This window comes from Oryx dammah, unplaced genomic scaffold, assembly GCF_014754425.2.
Source record: "Oryx dammah isolate SB20612 unplaced genomic scaffold, SCBI_Odam_1.1 HiC_scaffold_6, whole genome shotgun sequence".
Lineage (NCBI taxonomy): Eukaryota > Metazoa > Chordata > Mammalia > Artiodactyla > Bovidae > Oryx > Oryx dammah.
This window is the reverse complement of record NW_024070190.1, coordinates 7,008,398-7,029,630: the sequence shown is the minus strand read 5'-3', so window position 1 is coordinate 7,029,630 and position 21,233 is coordinate 7,008,398. Positions and strand designations below refer to the sequence as shown.

At 40.4% G+C, this 21,233-nt stretch overlaps 1 protein-coding gene across 1 annotated transcript in view; it reads right to left on the bottom strand.

Moving 5' to 3' along the window:
- Positions 1 to 8,768: 8,768 nt before the first annotated feature.
- LOC120865417 (lysosomal-trafficking regulator-like) overlaps positions 8,769 to 21,233 on the bottom strand; it is a 164,800-nt gene continuing 152,335 nt past the window's right edge. The window contains exons 48-53 of the mRNA XM_040242693.1: positions 20,431 to 20,529; positions 15,298 to 15,437; positions 14,910 to 15,007; positions 11,036 to 11,192; positions 9,882 to 9,953; positions 8,769 to 8,957 (exon numbers count right to left, since the gene is read on the bottom strand). Of these exons, the coding sequence (XP_040098627.1) occupies positions 8,819 to 8,957; positions 9,882 to 9,953; positions 11,036 to 11,192; positions 14,910 to 15,007; positions 15,298 to 15,437; positions 20,431 to 20,529 (705 nt within the window). The 3' untranslated portion in view covers positions 8,769 to 8,818. The remainder of the gene's footprint in view (positions 8,958 to 9,881; positions 9,954 to 11,035; positions 11,193 to 14,909; positions 15,008 to 15,297; positions 15,438 to 20,430; positions 20,530 to 21,233) is intronic.

The following is a 21,233-nucleotide window of genomic DNA, read 5'->3' as shown; positions in this document are numbered from 1 at the left end:
CCCCCAATGTCTAGGGTAACTAGGGCTCCTCAAGGAAGATGGGGGGTTTCGATGGACCAGTTGGGGAGCCCCCAGTCTGCTTCTTTACTTAACGGGAGCTGAAAGGAAGGAGGTTTAGCTCAGGTCTTCCTTCTTTCTTGCAGTAAGTGCACTGACTAGGAGCCAGCTTTGCTGGTAGCCTGCTTGTCCCACATCCCACGTTGGTGGCAGGGGGTGCTGACCTGTGAGGCTTTGTTATTCTTTCCTCCTGGGTTCCCTGAGGTGATGGGCAGCACTGCCACAGACCAGGCGGCTTGCTTCTTCATCTTTTTCTTCTGTAACATCTTGGTTATTGAAAACCTTTTAAAGGCCACCTCAACCATTTGGGAGGTGGGGGTGTTAGGCCCCACTGTCACCTTCTGAAGTTTGTGGTGAGTATTTGGAGCACTCGGGGCAAAGGGAAATAAATATAAGGGGTCTTCAGGGGGTCCTTTCCACAAGGAGAGTGAGGTCTTCTTCCTTGAGTTAGACAGCAGGCCTAAGTCTGCACTTTTCCTGGAGTCCCTGCTCTGGTTAAAGGCCAGAGCATTGCACATAGGGAATCTCACGCCAATTCTCTTCTCTCAGAGAACAAGCCTAACTGGAGCATGGTGCTATGACTTAACAAGCCGTTCTCTGGCCATTTCTCCTGGTCACTTAGTTGGTATTCTGGCCAGACAGTATTACAAAAGAAGAAAGTTGTTTCTTCATCACTGAGGTGGAGCCATAGTTTCCAGTGACTCAGAATGCACCCTGATGGGCTGGCCAAGGGGACTGACATCTGGTTGCCCATAGCTTGCGTCTCAGTTGAGGATCTGCCTCTGACTACACAGAGGTCTAGACTAAGCTTTGGTGGAGACACAGATTCTGCTGTTCTTGGACCACTGAAAATTTCCTTCTCTGGAGAGTTGGTCAGTAAGTTCTTCCGATTGATGAAAGTGTACTCTCAGGTCTACCAGTTCAGTTCAGTTGCTCAGTCGTGTCCGACTCTTTGTGACCCCATGAACCACAGCATGCCAGGCCTCCCTGTCCACCACCAACTCCCGGAGTTCACTCAGACTCAGGTCCATCAAGTCCGTGATGCCATCCAGCCATCTCATCCTCTGTCGTCCCCTTCTCCTCCAGCCCCCAATCTCTCCCAGCATCAGAGTCTTTTCCAATGAGTCAACTCTTCGCGTGAGGTGGCCAAAGTACTGGAGTTTCAGCTTTAGCATCATTCCTTCCAAAAAAATCCCACGGTTGATCTCCTTCAGAATGGACTGGTTGGATCTCCTTGCAGTCCAAGGGACTCTCAAGAGTCTTCTCCAACACCACAGTTCAAAAGCATCAATTCTTCGGCGCTCAGCTTTCTTCACAGTCCAACTCTCACATCCATACATGACCACTGGAAAAACCATAGCCTTGACTAGACAGACCTTAGTCAGCAAAGTAATGTCTCTGCTTTTGAATATGCTATCTAGGTTGGTCATAAGTTTCCTTCCAAGGAGTAAGCATCTTTTAATTTCAAGGCTGCAGTCACCATCTGCAGTGATTTTGGAGCCCCCCAAAATAAAGTCTACCACTGTTTCCACTGTTTCCCCATCTATTTCCCATGAAGTGATGGGACCAGATGCCATGATCTTCATTTTCTGAATGTTGAGCTTTAGGCCAACTTTTTCACTCTCCTCTTTTACTTTCATCAAGAGGGTTTTTAGTTCCTCTTCACTTTCTGCCATAAGGGTGGTGTCATCTGAATATCTGAGGTGATTGATATTTCTTTCAGCAATCTTGATTCCAGCCTGTGCTTCTTCCAGCCCAGCGTTTCTCATGATGTACTCTGCATAGAAGTTAAATAAGCACGGTGACAATAGACAGCCTTGATGTACTCCTTTTCCTATTTGGAACCAGCTGTTGTGCCATGTCCTGTTCTAACTGTTGCTCCCTGACCTGCATATAGACTTCTCAAGAGGCAGGTCAGGTGGTCTGGTATTCCCATCTCTTTCAGAATTTTCCACAGTTCATTGTGATCCACACAGTCAAAGTCTGTGGCATAGTCAATAAAGCAGAAATAGATGTTTTTCTGGAACTGTCTTGCTTTTTTGATGATTGAGCAGATGTTGGCAATTTGATCTCTGGTTCCTCTGCCTTTTCTAAAACCAGCTTGAACATCTGGAAGTTCACAGTTCATGTATTGCTGAAGCCTGGCTTGGATAATTTTGAGCATTACTTTACTAGCATGTGAGATGAGTGCAATTGTGCAGTAGTCTGAGCATTCTTTGACATTGCCTTTCTTTGGGATTGAAATGAAAACTGACCTTTTCCAGTCCTGTGGCCACTGCTGAGTTTTCCAAATTTGCTGGCATATTGAGTGCAGCACTTTCACAGCATCATCTTTCAGGATTTGAAATAGCTCAACTGGAATTCCATCACCTCCACTAGCTTTGTTTGTAGTGATGCTTTCTAAGGCCCACTTGACTTCACATTCCAAGATGTCTGGCTCTAGGTGAGTGATCACACCATCGTGATTACCTTGGTTGTGAAGCTCTTTTTTGTACAGTTCTTCTGTGTATTCTTGCTACCTCTTCTTAATATCTTCTGCTTCTGGTAGTTCCATACAATTTCTGTTCTTTATTGAGCCCATCTTTGCATGAAATGTTCCCTCGGTATCTCTAATTTTCTTGAAGAGATCGCTAGTCTTTCCCATTCTGTTGTTTTCCTCTATTTCTTTGTATTGATCACTGAGGAAGGCTTTATCTCTTCTTACTATTCTTTGGAACTCTGCATTGAGATGCATATATCTTTCCTTTTCTCCTTTGCTTTTCGCTTCTCTTCTTTTCACAGCTATTTGTAAGGCCTCCCCAGACAGCCATTTTGCTTTTTTGCATTTCTTTTCCATGGGGATGGTCTTGATCCCTGTCTCCTGTACAATGTCACGAACCTCCATCCATAGTTCATCAGGCACTCTATCTATCAGCCCTTAAATCTACTTCTCACTTCTACTGTATAATCATAAGGGATTTGATTTGGGTCATACCTGAATGGTCTAGTGGTTTTCCCTACTTTCTTCAATTTACATCTGAATTTGGCAATAAGGAGTTCATGATCTGAGCCACAGTCAGCTCCCAGTCTTGTTTTTGCTGACTGTATAGAGCTTCTCCATCTTTGGATTTAAAAAATATAATCAATCTGATTTCGGTGTTGACCATCTGGTGATGTCCATGTGTAGAGTCTTATCTTGTGTTGTTGGAAGAGGGTGTTTGCTATGACCAGTGTGTTCTCTTGGCAAAACTCTATTAGCCTTTGCCCTGCTTCATTCTGTACTCCAAGCCCAAATTTGCCTGTTACTCCAGGTGTTTCTTGACTTCCTACTTTTGTATTCCAGACCCCTATAATGAAAAGGACATTTTTGGGGGGTGTTAGTTCTAAAAGGTCTTGTAGGTCTTCATAGAAGTGTTCAACTTCAGCTTCTTCAGCATTACTGGTTGGGGCAGAGACTTGGGTTACTATGATATTGAATGGTTTCCCTTGGAAACAAAGAGAGATCCTTCTGTCGTTTTTGAGATTGCATCCAAGTACTGCAGTTCGGACTCTTTTGTTGACCATGATGGCTACTCCATTTCTCCTAAGGGATTCCTGCCCGCAGTAGTAGATATAATGTTCATCTGAGTTAAATTCACCCATTCCAGTCATTTTAGTTCACTGATTCCTAGAATGTCGACGTTCACTATTGCCATTTCCTGTTTGACCACTTCCAATTTGCCTTGATTCATGGACTGACATTCCAGGTTCCTATGCAATATTGCTCTTTACAGCATTGGACCTTGCTTCCATCACCAGTCACATCCACAACTAGGTATTGTTTTTGCTTTGGCTCCATCCCTTCATTCTTTCTGGAGTTATTTCTCCACTGATTTCCAGTAGCATATTGGGCACCTACTGACCTGGGGAGTTCCTCTTTCGGTATCCTATCGTTTTGCCTTTTCATACTGTTCATGGGGTTCTCAAGGCAAGAATACTGAAGTGGTTCGCCATTCCCTTCTCCAGTGGACCACATTCTGTCAGACCTCTCCACCATGACCCGCCCATCTTGGGGGCCCCCACAGGGCATGGCTTAGTTTCATTGAGTTAGACAAGGCCGTGGTCCATGTGGTTAGATTGACTAGTTTTCTGTGATTATGGTTTCAGTGTGTCTGCCCTCTGATGCCCTCTCACAACACCTACCGTCTTACTCGGGTTTCTCTTACCTTGGATGTGGGGTATCTCTTCACAGCTGCTCCAGCAAAGTGCAGCCACTGCTCCTTACCTTGGACGAGGGGTATCTCCTCACCGCCGCCCCTCCTGACCTTGAACGTGGAGTAGCTCCTTTGGCCCTCCTGTGCCTATGCAGCCACCGCTCCTTGGACGTGGGGTTGCTCCTCTCGGCCACAGCCCCTGGCCTCGGGTGGGGGATAGCTCCTCTCAGCCACTCCTGCGCCATCGCAGCCTGGCACTCTCAGCCACCGCCCCTGACTTTGGATATGGGGTAGCTCCTTTCGGCCGCTTCTGCGCTGTCGCAGCTCATAGAACAGCTCAAAAAGTTTGCATCAAATTGTGTATTTCCCTTAAGGAGGAACGGAGTCCTACAAGTTACTGATCTCAGCAGTAACTGCTTGAGTTTGCTCCATGGGAGTGAGTGAAGGCCTTCGAGACTAAAGGTTTTTGTTTTTCTAAAGGCTGATTGGAGGCTGGACCCCCAGGCAGTGGCTTTTAAGGCACACAAGTAGCCTTCTTTCTGGGGAAGACTGGGAGAGGCACAGGAAGCCCTAGGACATAGTTAAGAAGTGTTCCTTTGCTACTGTCCCATTGAAGCTGTGAACACAAGTGCTGCTGCCCACTACAGCCAGGCTTTCAAGGGATGTGGCCTCTGGGTGGCAATGCTAGAGACGTCAAAAGTGCCTTTCTCTGAGACGCTGGAAACCTGGGCAGGACAGAGGGCCAGTATGAATGTGATACCCACCGGCCTCCCCAGTGCCTGCAGTGACCTCAAGATGTGTGCTTAAGCAGCACCCCCTCTCCTGCCCCATAGCTGTGAAAATAAGGTCACAGGCCTCCTTCCTGGAAAGAAGGGAGCTTGTCTGCTGCTTCTGTACCGTTCCCTGGGTGGTGGCTAGTTAAGAACTGTTTCTCCGTTTGTTGCAGTCCCGTGGAGCTTGGGAAAGTAAGCCTGGTTGGCTACCAGAGCTAGGGGATTGAAGGGGCATCCCTCTGGGAGGCAGCCACAAAATCTGGGGCCCCAGACCTGTGCCTTCCTAGGAGATCCTGGGAGGAGAGCAGCTGAGCACGATGGTGCCTGCCAGTCTTGGCTGTCTTTGGGGAGTATTTCAGTGGCCTCTAGAAGTGTGTTAAATGACTGCCCCTCAGGCTTTCGAGATACGCAACAAGCCTCTTACCCAGAGACTTGGCACCTTTCAGTCTGAGGCCTCCGTGCCGGGCCCTGGGGTGCTAGCCTGGTGGGTCTGGGAGAGCCCCCGGAGACCTGTTTCTCAGATGCTATAGGCTCATGGGTGTTATGGACCTAGTCCATAAGACTAGGCCCACTGGCTTTTAAAGCTAGATGTTTTGGTTGGGGGTGCATCTCTCAGGTACAGATCTTAAAAGCTTGGATACCGATGTGGGGTTCAAATCCTCCCCTCCTCAGGGAGCATCTGGGAACCGTTGGCCCCCCGCCCTGACTGTGGGCTGCTGGGCTGGGAGTGGGGTTTGTGGTGAGAGCGTGTCTCAGCCTCTCCTATCCATTCTGATGTGAGTTTTGCTCACCAGCTTCTCAAGACTTGCTTCGCAAGCTCTTGGGTTTCTTTCAGAGGGAACTGTTCAGTGTGGAGCTGGAGAGTCAGGGTGTCTGTGGATGGGGGTAGGCTCAGGATCGCCCTATGGCACCCTCTAGAATGGGAACCCCTGCAGCTCTTCTGTCTTTGACTCAAGAAATTAACAGGTCATCCAGACTGGCGACGAACAGATCTGAGGGGCTGGGAAGTCTACGGCCATACCACCCTGAACGTGCCCGATCCTGTCTGAGGGGCTGGGAAGAGCTTCCCCACTGCCCTTCCCTCCCCCTCACCTATATGTGGGCTTGCACTGTGTGCTGCGGAGCGGAAGAGTCCATCTCAGGCTTGCAAGTAAAGCGAGGATGTCCAGCTGGGCCGGATCACACTGACACACGCTGCTCCTGAGTTCTTTTAGGAACAGACACTGAGAAGCAGATGTGCTCTTGGCTTGAGAATCCTTCAGACACCACAGATGCAAAGCAGAAAGAAAGAGTACTTCTGTGCTCCTGGAGTGCGGCTGGGCGGATGGACTCAGCCACTGTTTTGCAGGGCCCTCCAGAGAAGCCGAGGCGTTTCCTTCACTGGACATCTGCTCGCTGATGGTTCTCAGTCCTTGGCAGACGGATGGCATGGAACACATCTGAGTCCATCTTCACCTGTCAGGGTTCTCGTCATCCATTCGTTGTCAATGACAATTTGACTTTTCTGGATCCCCTTGATCTAGATTGAATTCTTCAGTTATATTCTCTCAGAGGGCTGTCTGCTCCTCTTTCACAGCACTGACCACGTTTTGTAACAATTCACATTGTGTTACTGACAGCATTTTCTCTAGGAGTGCAGGGAACCACTGTACCTCAGCACTTAGTGGGGCCCAGTCCAGATGTGCTATTGGTGGGGGAGGATGATGGGAGGGGCAGACATTCTTTTTTTAAAAAAAATGAATGGTTTACCTTAGGATTTGTCTAAACTCCATTTAAAGGTTAAAACATAAAATTTCTCACAAAGACCACAATTCAGAAATGAAAGTTATCCTTTCCAGTGACATAAATTTATAGGGGGGCTAAAGAGAAACTATATGAGTTACCAAGAAAAGCCACCAATTTGAGATGTGGTCATAATATTTAAACTGTATTAAGAACAGGTTCTTAAATCTATTTTTATGAAATTTATTCCCAGTTTGAAGTGGCAGTGTATACAAAGGTAACAGAGCTTGTGATAATTTACAGAAATATTTGCTACAGCATGCATGCACATTACGGTGTGTTTCAGACATATACATATTAAGTCATGCTGAATAAATAATCCCCCAATTTATTTTTTATTTTTACATAAAAATATAATATTGCACTCTTAACAAGACCAGTTATTTTGCATATTTTCTCTTCAGATAAATGATGAAATTCAGCTTAAAAAAAAAAGACTGAGTAGCATCCTGTTCTAATAAGGAACTAATTTAAAGTTCTCAGTAGAAAAATGAATGCTAGACAATAGCTGCATTTTTTTTTTTTAAACAAAGCAAATCACTTCAACGTGAATAGGAGTAATTTCATCTCTGCACCTAATTGGACCTCAGAATTGATAGCTGGTCTGTGCAAACCATGATCTGAATGTAGCCGTGGAGTGTTCTTACCTATGAATGCAATGGAAGGTTACCAGCACAGATGGCCACTTGCTTCCTCTTGTGTTTATCTTGAGAGCAGAGACTTTGGAATTGTATATTATACAGTTTTTAAGCAGAATGTTTTAGAAAGTCTGGAAGTTACAAAAGTACTTCTGTAAACACTATATGAAGTAAATTTCCATAACAAACACGCAAGTTATTCTTAGCCAGGAATATATTTTTTTATCTCATGGTAACATTACTGAGCTTATTTTACAGTGTTTTCAAAGCCAATAAAGCAGCACCCCAAGTACTATCCTGATAGAAATAGACTATTTCAGGCTTTTCAGGAATTCTGTCTTTATCATGTGTAAGTTTGCTGTGGCATACACAGATTTTTCTACTGTTCCTAGAATAGGTTAACAGAAACAGTGGGAACTGCTTTCTAAAAGAATGATTCTGCCTCCTACTTAAAACAAAGGAAGCTATCTCCTTTTCTTTGTAATTCTGTTTTGGGGAAGAAAACTCTCCAGCATATTAGATTAAAAGCCTTATCTGGATTGCATTGCTAATACCTGTGCAAACTTCTTTTGTAGTGGAGGCTTTCTGTTGCAAACTGTTAAGCATTTAATGCTCTGTAATGCCAGATATTAAAAAGAATTATCATTTTGTTTATTAAATCTTAGTGCCTCAACTAAGGATATTCATTATCTAGTGTTGCGGATTTTAAGTACGATTTTTATGAACAAACAGAATGTGTCTGAAAATCAAAGATACCTGTGTTGTTTGTGGCTGTCAAACAAATTCTGGTTCTCCTTTGAGCTAAGGCAACAGGCAAAAACTGCCTAACACTGAGATTCAAATATTCAGATATTCCAAAAAATGTTTGGTGCAGAGGCACCTACTGAACTCCTTACTGCTCAAAGAAAGCAATAATCAAGTCCTGAATTCTCTCTCCTTATCCTTCCTTTTTTGGGGGGAGGGGCGGGTGTGTGTGTTATCTTGGCAGAAAACTTTAAAAAATATAATCTTTTAGAGCAAATTTTATGTAAACAATTAACTAATTTAAATTCTACTGGGATTTTTTTGGGGAATAATAGAAAATAATAGAAAACAGAAATAGATGTTAAGTTTTTCTTTAGACTCCACTATGGAAAAAAAAACTTCAAGGATATGATTTTAATTTACTCTGCCAGACTTCAACCTTGATACAACTCTCCAGATCATCACTAAATTAGAACAAAACTTTCCTTTCAGGACCTTGTGAGGCAGCAGAATTTTGTGGAGATGGACAGACTGTATCATTACTTGGATTTGTTTGGTCATCCCTGTCTTCAGGTTTGACCTCCTGAAACTGGCAAGTCAGTAAACGTAGCCTGGAGTTAAAGTGCTGTGGAGAGTGCAGAGTTCTCATCACTCATCCGGCTGCGTAGCTGCTGAGGAAGGAATAGAACATTGGATGTTTCAAGCGCTGTTGGTCCTTCCGACACCAGGCGATCACAGTCCCATCGCTGTTCGCTGTATACAAATGGTGGCCATCACAGGAAAATGTAAGGCTGTTAAAAAAAAAAAGTCCCATTTCTACGTTGTGTCTCTGAAACCTGTATCAGCATATTGGTGATCAAGTGGAAATTGGTGTAAGAAGTTAAGAGCCTTTACTGGAGCAGAGAGACAGATAAAACGACCACCTACGAGTGGCTTTGACTGTAATAATATAGTTTAATGGTTCTGCTGCCAAGTTTGTGGTGCTCATTCTAACCAGCTGATACAGACGAAAACCAAGATAAAAAGATTGGCATACTCTGATCCCTCTTTGCATGTTTTCTTTTCCTTTCCTATTTAGGGTTATTACTTAACAAATACATGAGTATCGGAAACTTCAAAAAATATAACAGTACTACATTTTCTCTATATAGAAATAAATGAGGATTATTTTATGGAGGTATTTTATTTCCCTGAAAGAGGAAAAGATAAAAAATGTGTTATTAATATATAATTTCATTTCATTACACTTTACATTTAGTGGACTAAAAATAAATTTATTTTAATGCAGTAAAATTTGAATCACTTACTGCAATTGAGTTTTTAAAGTCATATTTGTTTATGGAGCAGAGAGGTAACAGGTTGTTTATCAGTCTTGTCTAGCACACTCCTGTAGCTATCAGTCACCATCATGGTATTTTCAATAATGAAAGGAAAAAATATATAACTTCCACAGTTCAAGAGGCCTTCCCAGGCATGATCCCAGCATGCCCTTCTGTGAGGCTCTGAGCTCCTGACCCAGATTTTAAGCTCCATGAACACAAACGCTTTGCCTCCTTCTGCCATGGGGTCCCATACATCCTGGTGTTCGATAAATGGCCAGTTGTTTATAATGATCCTCCTTATGTTCCTCTTTACTTCTATGTGCTTTACTATCTCTCCAACAAAAACAGTCAAAGAGTATAGTGTGAAACAGGGAAGGGTGGGGGAGGTTTTACCTTACAATAGGTTTATTTGATTTAGGAAACGTAATTTCCCGCACAGGCTTTAAGTCCCAAGTACTCCATAACCTAGAGGAAGAAAAAAAGTCATCATCTAATTACACAAACTCAAGTTTCCTTTACTAAAAATTTAACCGATGTGTTTATTTGTTAAAAATCATCTGGTAAGGAAACACAATAAACAATTAATATGGTTAATTCTAGGCAGTTTGCTCAGGTGGGTATGGGATTAAGAATACTTTGTGTATTTTCATATTGTTAATCTCAACAATTAAAAAATGAAGATCATGGCATTCAGTCCTATCACTTCATGGCAAATAGATGAGCAAACAATGGAACAGTGACACACTTTATTTTCTTGGGCTCCAAAATCACTGCAGATGGTAACTGCAGCCATGAAATTGAAAGATGATTGCTCCTTGGAAGAAAGGCTATGACGAACCTAGACAGCATATTAAAAAGCAAAGATGTTACTTTGCCAACAAAGGTCCATCTTGTCAAAGCTATGGTTTTCTAGTAGTCACGTATGCATATCAGAGTTGGACCATAAAGAAAGCTGAGCGCTGAAGAACTGATGCTTTTGAACTGTGATATTGAAGAAGACTCTTGAGAGTCCCTTGGAGTGCAAGGAGATCAAGCCAGTCAGTCATAAAGGAAATCAGTCCTGAACAGTCACTGGAAGGACTGATGCTGAAGCTGAAGCTCCAATACTTTGGCCACCTGATGCAAAGAACTGACACTTTGGAAAAGACCCTGATGCTGGGAAAGACTGAAGGTGGGAGAAGGGGATGACAGCTCATGAGACGGTTGGATGGCATCACCGACTGGATGGACATGAGTCTGAGTAAGCTCCAGGAGTTGGTGATGGACAGGGAAGCCTGGCGTGCTGTAGTCCATGGGGTTGCAAAGAGTCAGACACGACTGAGTGACTGAACTGAACTGAACCATTTATAGTTAAACAATATAAAATTTCAAAAATGTACAAATTACTATTTAGTAATAAAAAGGAAACACCAGAAGAACCTATATCCTAAGGTGATTTTAAATCTCTAAATATTAAATATTATTATGTTTAGATAGTAAAAAAATATTTTTTGAAACTGCTATGTCCTTATGAGCAAAAGGACACAAAGAAATCAAACTCCTCTTACCTTACAATTCCATTTTCTAATCCCCCAGCAATCACATTGATAGATATTCCCTCAGGCTGGTTAGAGAAAGCCACGGAACAAATGATCTCTCTGCAGTGGACGTGTCCAACGAGGTCCCCATTCACTGTCCAGAGTCTGAGGTCACTGCCTCCACCAGCTAAAACACCACAAAACCCCACAGGTCACCAGGGTGTGCGTGTTGCAGAGCCCCCCCACATTGGGCCCCAGAGGGGAATCCCTGAGGGCCTCGCTTGTCTGTTTGATGAAGTTCATAGGCAACTCATGACTGGAGTGTGTAAGTGAAATTACTGCATAAGGCACACAGAGTTGGCCTATTTATCTAGAGATGATGACTAGTGAAAAAAATAAAAATAAAAAATTAACCTACAAGGTAGAGCAACAATGTAAATTAACCATGAATTTCTTTGTAGTCATAATATCTTAGCATATATGCTAAACTGCCAAATCTAATTCTGAAAGTACCTATAAAGCTAAGTAACCTCCAAAAAGAGAAGAAAATATTCTGTGAAACTACAGTATCTTTAAGAAGTGAGTTATAGGACTTCTGAAGAAAAAATAAGTTACAGTAAAAGTTGAGTTAAAAACTAATTCTTAAAAAGAAAGCTAATTCTTCAGAATGTCCAAGAGTAAATCTTATAAATCAATGTCTTATTAAATGAATTTTTCTTTTCAAAGATCAGGAGTAATCAATTTTTTGTAGTTTTCCAGGAGATGGAGGAGGCAGTAATTGCTAGCCATCCTCAATAACTGGGGCTGGTGGTCTGGAGCCTATGGTGATGTGTCCAGCCTTTCTGGAGAAATGTTCTCATACTGATAAAGAGAAGGGTTAAGAGGCATGATAAAGTTGGGATGACACAGTATGTGTAACCACACTTTATCTCTCCATTAGAACTAACATTAAAGTAGAGAATTTATTTCTCTCCTTTATTAAGGCAGTGAAAGGATTTCATATTTTATAGCAAAGAAATAAGTATTAGAAATACTTCTTCACCTACAGAAATGCTAAAGACCATCAAATACCACAGACCAAAATGCCTAGTGTGTTGCAGTATTATTCACAACAGCCAAAAGGTGGGAACAACCCAGATGTTCATCAAGAGGTGAATGGATAAACAAAATGTGGTATATCTAAACAATGGAATTCATTTTTATTCAGCCATAAAAAGTAATGAAGTTCTGACAACAACATGGATAAATCTTGAAAATGTTATGCTCAGTCAAGTAACTGAGGGGGTAGGAGAACTACCCACTACTCTGAATTTTACAATATTATATTAACTTTATAGTACCACTGGTGACAGGAAAAGGCTATGAACTCTAGTTGAAATGCATGTATTTTTGATATAGTGGCAGAATGATTTTTTAAAGTACAGAAACCATCTACTATAATATTTATAGTTTAATAAATTTTATATCTTATCACTATAAAAACCACATCCCATAATAAGCCCTGGAAAATCAGGATAAGGAAAGAATGAGTTTGCCAGTGTGTCTTTAGCTGCAATACAGAAAAATTTGAGATTATATATGTGTATATACACACATATACATATTATATATTGTATACATACATATATATTTATCTTAAATTTTGATTTTAAAGTTACTTGGATGGTTCTCACTAAAGTCAACATTTTTTGATAGGTTAAATCTGGTTAACTTTCTTCCCTTCCTAGAGTATAAGAATAGGAGAATGAAAGGTAGTCCAGGTCACTAAACATGAATTTGTCCTCTTTTAAAAAGTCATTACTTTTATCATGCTCTCTACCAAATGCTCTTTATGACTCCTCTTGTATATGTATCAAGAGGCCTCAAACAAGTTGAGAAGGCCTTTTTGTTCAAAGTGGGAAGAAAGTTCTACCCATTACTCTATTATACTGTGTGTACTGCCTACGGACACTTGAAATACCCTGCTAGTGATCTGGTAAATATAAGCAAAAGTAATTTGGTTTCTTGTTCCCATATGACTAGCTGATATAATATCATAGATATAAATCACTACTGGCAACAGGAAAGTAATTAACTTTACAAAATTCAGCTCCTTCAGGGTCAGTTCTAACTTCCAAATGTTGCCAAAACAAGAAAGTAGAGAACTCTAGATAAGTTATCACTATCTTTCCCCCCCAGATTCCCTCTTGATATGTGTGACACACTAAAAGCCTCCAATGTACAAATCAAGGAAGAATGGTTAGCAAAGTCATCAACCATCTGTGCACACTTTTATTACCAAAGTCAACTGTTTAAGATCTTTCCCTTTAGTTATGCTGACTGGGGAATAAGAATGTGTTCATGACATTCATTACTTTATGACTGGGGGCTAAAGCCTGGCAAATATTAATACTTCACATCTGAAATCTTGAAGCATGACTGAAGACATTACTTTTCTTGAATATAAGAATGATGAGTGTTTTGTAAAATAGAAAAAATTCAAAGAGATAAATAAATATATATATATATTTGAACTTTGACCCACCACCCTGGCATAGAGCTCCTAAACTCTTGTTAATTTACTGTCTTTTGTATTAGGGAGATGACTCCTGGGGAGGTCCTAGACAGCTTCAAGTGGGGGCTGGCCAGCAGAGAAACTGCCCTTACAGCACCTCCCACCTCTGGGGAGGGGGGAGGGGCTCCAGGCAAAGGTCAGTTCCTAATGGCCAATGATTGAATATACCAGGTGTACATAATGGAACCTCAGAAAAACCCCTAAACAACGGGGAGGAGACTGATGAGCAGAGTCATGGGCCAGGAGGGTGGTGCCTTCTGACGCCACAGGAACAGACCTCTGGACCTTTTCTTGTGGCTGTTCACTTTGTAATGAACTACAGTAGTAAGTACAGTGTTTTATTGAGTTTTGTGAGTTGTCAGAATTACTGAAACTGGTGGGGACCTTGAGACTCCCAAGTTTGCCAACTTCAACTAGTTAGTGTCAGAATTGAATTGCACTGTTGGACACCCATTTGGTGTCACAGAACCGGAGAAGAGTTTAGTGTCTGGAAAGACCACACATTTGGTGTCAGGAAAAAACAATATAAAAAATGCAAGCAAAGGATAAAAGACCACCCACTGCAGATGTGTCAAAGATACCTGTTCTGAGTGGACAAAAAGAAACAGTTTTTTGAAGAATGCTTTCAATTAATGGAAATGCAAACAGAAAACTTATGAGCTTGCCAACTGTTCTTGATACTGGATGTATCAAGTTTTTTAATACATATACATGAAAATAAAACTAAAAGTCAGACCTTTGATTAGGAGATCTATCTTTCTCATGTAAATTTGGGGCACATTATACCTCCACTGTTATTCTGTAATACTGTCTTGCAGGAACTAGAAGACACATATAATACAAAGCTGATCCTCTGCTGATGCCCTGGAGGAGGGTATGGCAACCCACTCCAGTATTCTCACCTGGAGAATCCCCATAGAGAAGCCTGGCAGCCTACAGTCCATGGGGTCACAAAAAGTCGGACACGACTGAGCAACTAAGCACAGCACAAACCTAAATTGATGGACTCAATCTTCTTTATTGCATTTTAATACACATACAACAGAGGATGAGATGGTTGGATGGCATCACCGACTCAATGTACATAACTTTGAGTAAGTTCCGGGAGTTGGTGATGGACAGGGAAGCCTTGCATGCTGCTGTCCTTGGGGTCGCAAGAGTCAGACAGGACTGAGCAACTGAACTGAACTGAATACACATACATGGTATTCCCTAAGTATTCAGGTCTGGCAGGGACCAGAGGGCTGTAACGGACGGTTTAACCTATGATGATGTAACCTATGGTGATTTAAGCTAGCTGAGCACACGTTAGTGCAAGCGCTCCGTGCTTTGGGTCTGGGGCCAGCTCACCTGAGTCACACACTGTAGCAATGTCACCTGTAGTCTCGCTGGCAGAGACAGCCGTGACTGGGCTTTTGTGTCCCGCCAGACTTTGTACGTAGCATAATCTGAAAGACCAAAGACATGAATTTGTGTATGAACATTAAATATAATTACATTCTTTTATTTATATAATTCTTTTGGTAAGTATATGTACCTACTATTTATAAGGGATTCCTGACTCTATTCCTAACTGATCTATTAATTCAATCAGATTACAAAGGTAAAGTCTGTATTTCATGCTTAAAGTTATTATAATGTAAAGATATTATTTTACATTAATAAAAATGCATCTGTTTCTCACAGTAAGAACTGGAACATTAAAAACAGCTATTTTAGAGTTGGAAATCTTCTGTACCTGTTCAAATCCCATACGATGCAGGTTCCATCTCTGCTCACACTTATCATTATACTATATGGTTTGCAGACAAATAAACTGGTTATCTCTTCTGTGTGCCCATACAGATGTATCTGAGACTCCATTTCTATCTCTGAAGGCTAAAATTTAAAAAATAAGTATAAGATAAAAGCCATGACAAAAGGTATTCTAGTACTGTTATCTCAAAAACAAAACAACCCAAGTGACTCAAACATTCTTCTCAAACAAATTTTTTCAACCTAGCTCAACTTTTTCTAAAGAGTAGAACTAGTTAAACATTAAAAAAAGTTTTAATTGACCGTAATCTCATCAACTGATAAGCTTTTCATTTTTGTCTATTCTTTTCCAGTCTGGCCGAATATACATGTACTTTAATAGCTGTGATTATCTCCATATAAATAGTTCTCTATTTCATTTCATACATTCTCCCATAAGCATTTCTCATTTTTGACAGTGTATTCAAAATGATTTTTAAGTGTTATGATATTCTATACAGTTAGTATACCATAATTTACTTGAATATCCTTTATTGACAGATATTTAAAATTGTTTCCAATGTTTGCAAAATGTTAGATGCCATAAATAAATAAATTTTATTTTTATTTCATAATTTTTAAATTTATGTACATAAGTTTTGTTCCTCCTCTATATCACTCCTTTAGAATAAATTTCCAGAATCCTCATAGTGGATCAGTGAATATTAATAATTTTACAGTATTGATAGTGTACTTGCAAAGGCTTTGCACTGACTCCTGATGCTACCAATGGCAATGTATTACTCATCAATAGTTGTGGACTGATTTTCAGAATCAAAGCTTGCAAACTGGTGTTCCAAGGTCCACATTGTTCACAGATGCCGGATGTCCACAGGGTATAATATTTGTTTTATACTAGGTTTATACTGTCATAAAGTATTTCAATATTTCAAAGAATACAGAAAAGTAGAAAGTATAAATACAATGAAAATCTGTATACTGACCACTCAGTTAAACTAATCCTAACATTTTATAATATCAGCTTATTTTTTAAATATAGAAAACATTAAATATTACATAGTGTATATACTGTTTTACATCTTATTTCCTCTCCCTTCTCAGAAGTTATTATCCTGAATTTTGCATTTGTTTCCTGTGTATTTAGAATTTATGTCCTACTATATGCTACTATAACAATAAACAACATATTGGGTTTCATGTCGATAAACTTTATAAATGTGGTACTTATTGTTCTTTAGACATCCGATCTATTTTGCCTTTTTTGATCACCATTGGTTTTAAAACATACCTATGTTGACTTTATTAGCTGCAGCTCATCTGTTTTAAGTGCTTCATAGTCCAGTGTCTTATTCACATAACAATATATATTTTTTACTTAAAGACTCAAATGACCAGGCAATACCAGTCTTCCTTGGAACCACCGGCCTAAGTTGTGTGGCAGTGGCTTCTGTTTAGCTAGGGCATGTGGCCTTCAACTGAACACAATCACAGCAACAAGATGGCTCTGAACAAGGGCATGAGTCCTGGGTCTGGGCCCCTTCTGGTTTGCCTCTGGGACCCTCCCCACAGGGCCAGGAGTCTGTGGGGCCACGGAAATGTGCCAGCATCCTTGCAGACCATGCTTCAGGGTGCCTGGGACTGAAGAACTGACTGTTCAGAAAGGCTTAAGCCCTTTCCTTCTCTGCTTGGATTTGTGTCTCAGTGGTCATTCTAAATCTTTGAAAATTTCCCAAGTTTTAAATGGCAATCAAGGTTGCTTTTAATTGCATTTCTCTTATTATAACTATTAGTAAGCTTAACTTTTTCACATATTCATTGTTTATCTGTAAATTGTGTGCTTGGTTTTGTATATTTGTTACTACATTAGAAAATTATTTGTAGGGATTCCTCTATTAGTGGAATAGAATGCAAGCACCTTCCTCGTTTCTCCTGGATGACCTGGATCACCATGCCAGTCTAGGGATGCCATATTCAAAGTTTAGTCTCAAGGATCCTGGACCGCCCAGGGAATTCCAACCCAGGCTGTATATCCAGGCAAGAGTTGGCCCCATCTGATTCATCCTCACTCTCCGGGACCGGCCTTTTGGGCGAGAACCTCCCTGGGACTGCCCCCCCCGCAACATCATTTTGCTCTGTCCCTTGTTGCTGTTTTCTACTCCTCTTATAAGGGGCTGTCTCAAGGTCAGTGTCAATATTCTAGGACTGACAGTTAATCCAAGAATATCTAACTCAAGGCTAGAGCTCCCTCCTTGCTTGTTAAAATATATATACATATGTATGTGTATTTTTTTACTTCATGACTATAAATAATATTTATGGGGTAAACAGAAAATAGGTACCCTACAGTGGGTGCTGAAATTTTAGATTTTGCACTTTACAATGATTCTAAGAGTCAGTGTTACTAGATGATTCCCTGAGGGATCAGAAAATAATTTCCATGGGTAGAACAGAAATCTTCTGCTGGCCTACTTCTTCACAAAATGTTCTTGAATGGTTTGATACTACCTTGGATAAACTGTATATTTATTCTCCCTGCCATCAATTTAGAGAATAGAAATACAGGTGTTCACTTATATAAAGATGACATGGGCACATTTAGTGAAAAACGACTCAAAATCAGTTATTTTAGGATCAGTTATCACCTTTGAAGACATTCTTCTCTAATATATAAAGGGCTTATAGGTAACGGTTCCCTATAACCAATCAACGTATTCATCATTTGGTATGTAGAATGCATCTTAGCAGACTATCTTGGGAGATTCAACAGAAACAATGCTCAAAGTCAGATGTGCTTCGCTAGCTTAGGAAAGTATTTCATAAGATTCCCTTGAAAATATTTTCAAGCAACAATTATTTTAGTTATAGCCTTCATGGCACTTGGAAGCCTGTCTTTTGCTGTGTCAAGGGCAACACAAACAAGAACATAAATACTTTTAGAACCATGGCATTCAGTGGGTTTGGGCAACGGAAACTAGTGAACATGAGGTGCTTCCTGCCAACCTCACAGGCACAGGGTCACATCTGGAACTTCATGGACCCCCAAATGATGAGATGGTGCCCAAGAAAAAGCGACAACAATACCCACAAAATCCCAGGTAACCTTCCCTTAGATCAACTAATGATAAAATCACACAGCTAAGATACACTTTTGGACATGGTTTAAATAGTTAACTGTTTACCTCATGACTTGATTACCTATTAGGAGAAAAAGAAAACCCTTATATATAAGCTGAAAAATCAACTTTTGGGAAAGGGTAGAACTGAGGAAAGGTATGCAACATAAGACTTCACAAGCCTACAATAATTTCAAACTAAAAGAAGCACACATCTTGCTGTATTCAAATGATAACAGCTACACCTTTGATCTACTGCTTCAGAGCTATGCTGTGTACAATTACTTCTATATTGACAACTTAATCCTTTTTTTAAAAAAAAAAACCCAATACTGCATACTGTGTTAGTGTACAATTAAAAATTTAAATTGTAGGGAGAATGGAAGTAAGGAAAACTAAGAACAAGACTGTTCAAAGTGTTGGGAAAAGAAATAAAAGATGGAAGATAGTTTTTGGATGACAAGGAACAAATGATCTGAGCACACAAGCAGAGGACTACTCTGCAGATCAGAATGTATGTGCAGGAAAAAGGAAACAGAAAGGTGTGCTCAGCAGCGGAAAGGCAACGGCAGCAGTAAATATCAGAGACATTACCAAACTGACATCTGATTTAGGCCTTGGGGAGCAAAAAGAAAATGAGACACTCCAAAAGTGAAGGCACACCCCTCTGCCCAGACTCCCTAGCACTCTTCTCGTTGTGGCCTATGTATGAGACCCTCACCTCTCTCTACTCTCCTGCCACTCCTCCCAGCAGTCCTACTCTGAACTACAAAGTATCTGCCACTCCCGAACTACCACGCCTTTAATTCCAAGTGGTGAGTGTACTCTGATGAAATACTCTTTCCTCTTTTCTCCACTTAGTAAAATGATCCTTTAAGATCCAGCTCAAGTGTAATTTTTCAGGCTCCTTGACACCTGGTTGGGCCCACTTCTGGCTCTTTTACCCTGTGTGTCAGTCTTAGAGCACACACCCCGCTCTTCTGCAATAATCTGTAGGAGCCCACCTCCTGCTATAGAGTCCTCGGGATAGCTGCCAGCATCACCACAGCACCTTTTAACTGGTACCCTTCCTTCCAGTCTCATGGCCCTTTAAATGTTTTTCCTTGCAGGCTCTACAATGATAGTCTTAAAATGCTGATTGGATCATATCACTTCTGCTTCAACCATTTTAATGACTCGTTAGACTGAGACAGAAACAATATTATGGTCACATTTATACCCTAAGGAAGGTGGCAAAGAACCTTAACGGGTTTAAAACTGAATAAACTTGCTCAAAAAGGTAAGGAACCTAGTGTCACCCTATGCTAGGAAAACAGGTTTCACCCAGTAGAACATGTTTTATAAAATAATGGACAAAACTGTAATTAAAAAAAAAAAAAAGGCACATAGAATGTTCTAGAACAGAATGGTTATCACTGAGTTATCACTCTAAACTTGCCTCTACTCTTCAATGGCACCACAGACAGCTGATTCAATAAAGAAATGAGAGTAAATTAAGAGAAGTATGGCATAATGTCTTCTTCACTAGACTGTTTTAATAATTTAACTCACAAATCTTAAAAGATTCAGTGAACGGCTGAAAAAATTTCTTCCAGTAAGTGGTAGAATAGAGACTGGCTACTTGGATTTTTCTGTCATTTAATTCACTCAGTGTATTAGGAATGTTAGGAGTTCTGCACTTCTAAATTTTACAGAATCTTGTGGGATACCCTTTAAGCATTCAGTTCGATACTGAGAACAGAAGGAACCATCGAAATGTCACGAAAAAGCAGAGCATAACTCAAAATACTTTCTGTTTCTGTCCGTATACAGTTATTTTAAAAATTCTTTTATGATCCTAATAAAAGAGTTAGATATTGACCTTTTACATTATCAGAGCTTCTGTGAAGAAGAGATTAAAGTACAAAAAATGTAAGTTGCTCTTATACTAAATAAATTATACTTTATAAAGGGTTTCTTCCCCTCACTGACATGAAAATCCCACAAATGTGCCCAGGACCTACCGTGCCGCTTGTGAACCTGTTTGAGTAAGCTGTGATGACACCACATTTGCTCCCAGTGAACAGCTGGCAGCTGTCAGGGACCCAAGCACAACTAGTCACCTAGGAAAAGGACAAGTCAAAGATGAACATGCTTAAAAAGCATGAGAAATGCTTCTACTTTTCTGACATTTATTTTAAAAATATATGCTCATGAAATTAAGATAAATATTTTACTTGAAATGATTAGAATGGTGCAAGACATAGTAATAGAGTATTATGTAACTTTGAGATGTCTAAAAGCTGTAAAATGTGATATAAACTGTCATCTTTTGAGAAAGTATAAAAGAAGACTAGAGACACTGTTTTTTTCAGTTGTCATTGAACACAGTTGGGAATTCAGAATTTTTCATTTTCCAGTGATAACAGAAAAGAAAAGAAAATTGACAGGAGTATGTTTCACAGTTAAGAGATCAATCAGAAGATGAGGCAAAGAGAGAGCAGGACTCTAATATGTAATAATGACAATAATGAAATTGATCAGATAAGCGAAATCACAGAGTGTGGGTCTTTGCATGATAATACCCTGGACAAATTTTCTCAAACTAAAGAATTAATAAGTGAATGACATATTCCAAGAACAAAATGAAATATGATATTCTTATCTAGGTAGTCATTTGATTGGAAGTACTTTATCACACCGCATTTGCTCAAAATCTGGATCATCCTGTTTTGCTGAAAGGACTTGAGAAGAGTGTGTTTTTTCATCTTTAATGATGTTTCTCTGCCCAATTTTACATGACGGAAATAATTTTGCAGTGTTTAAA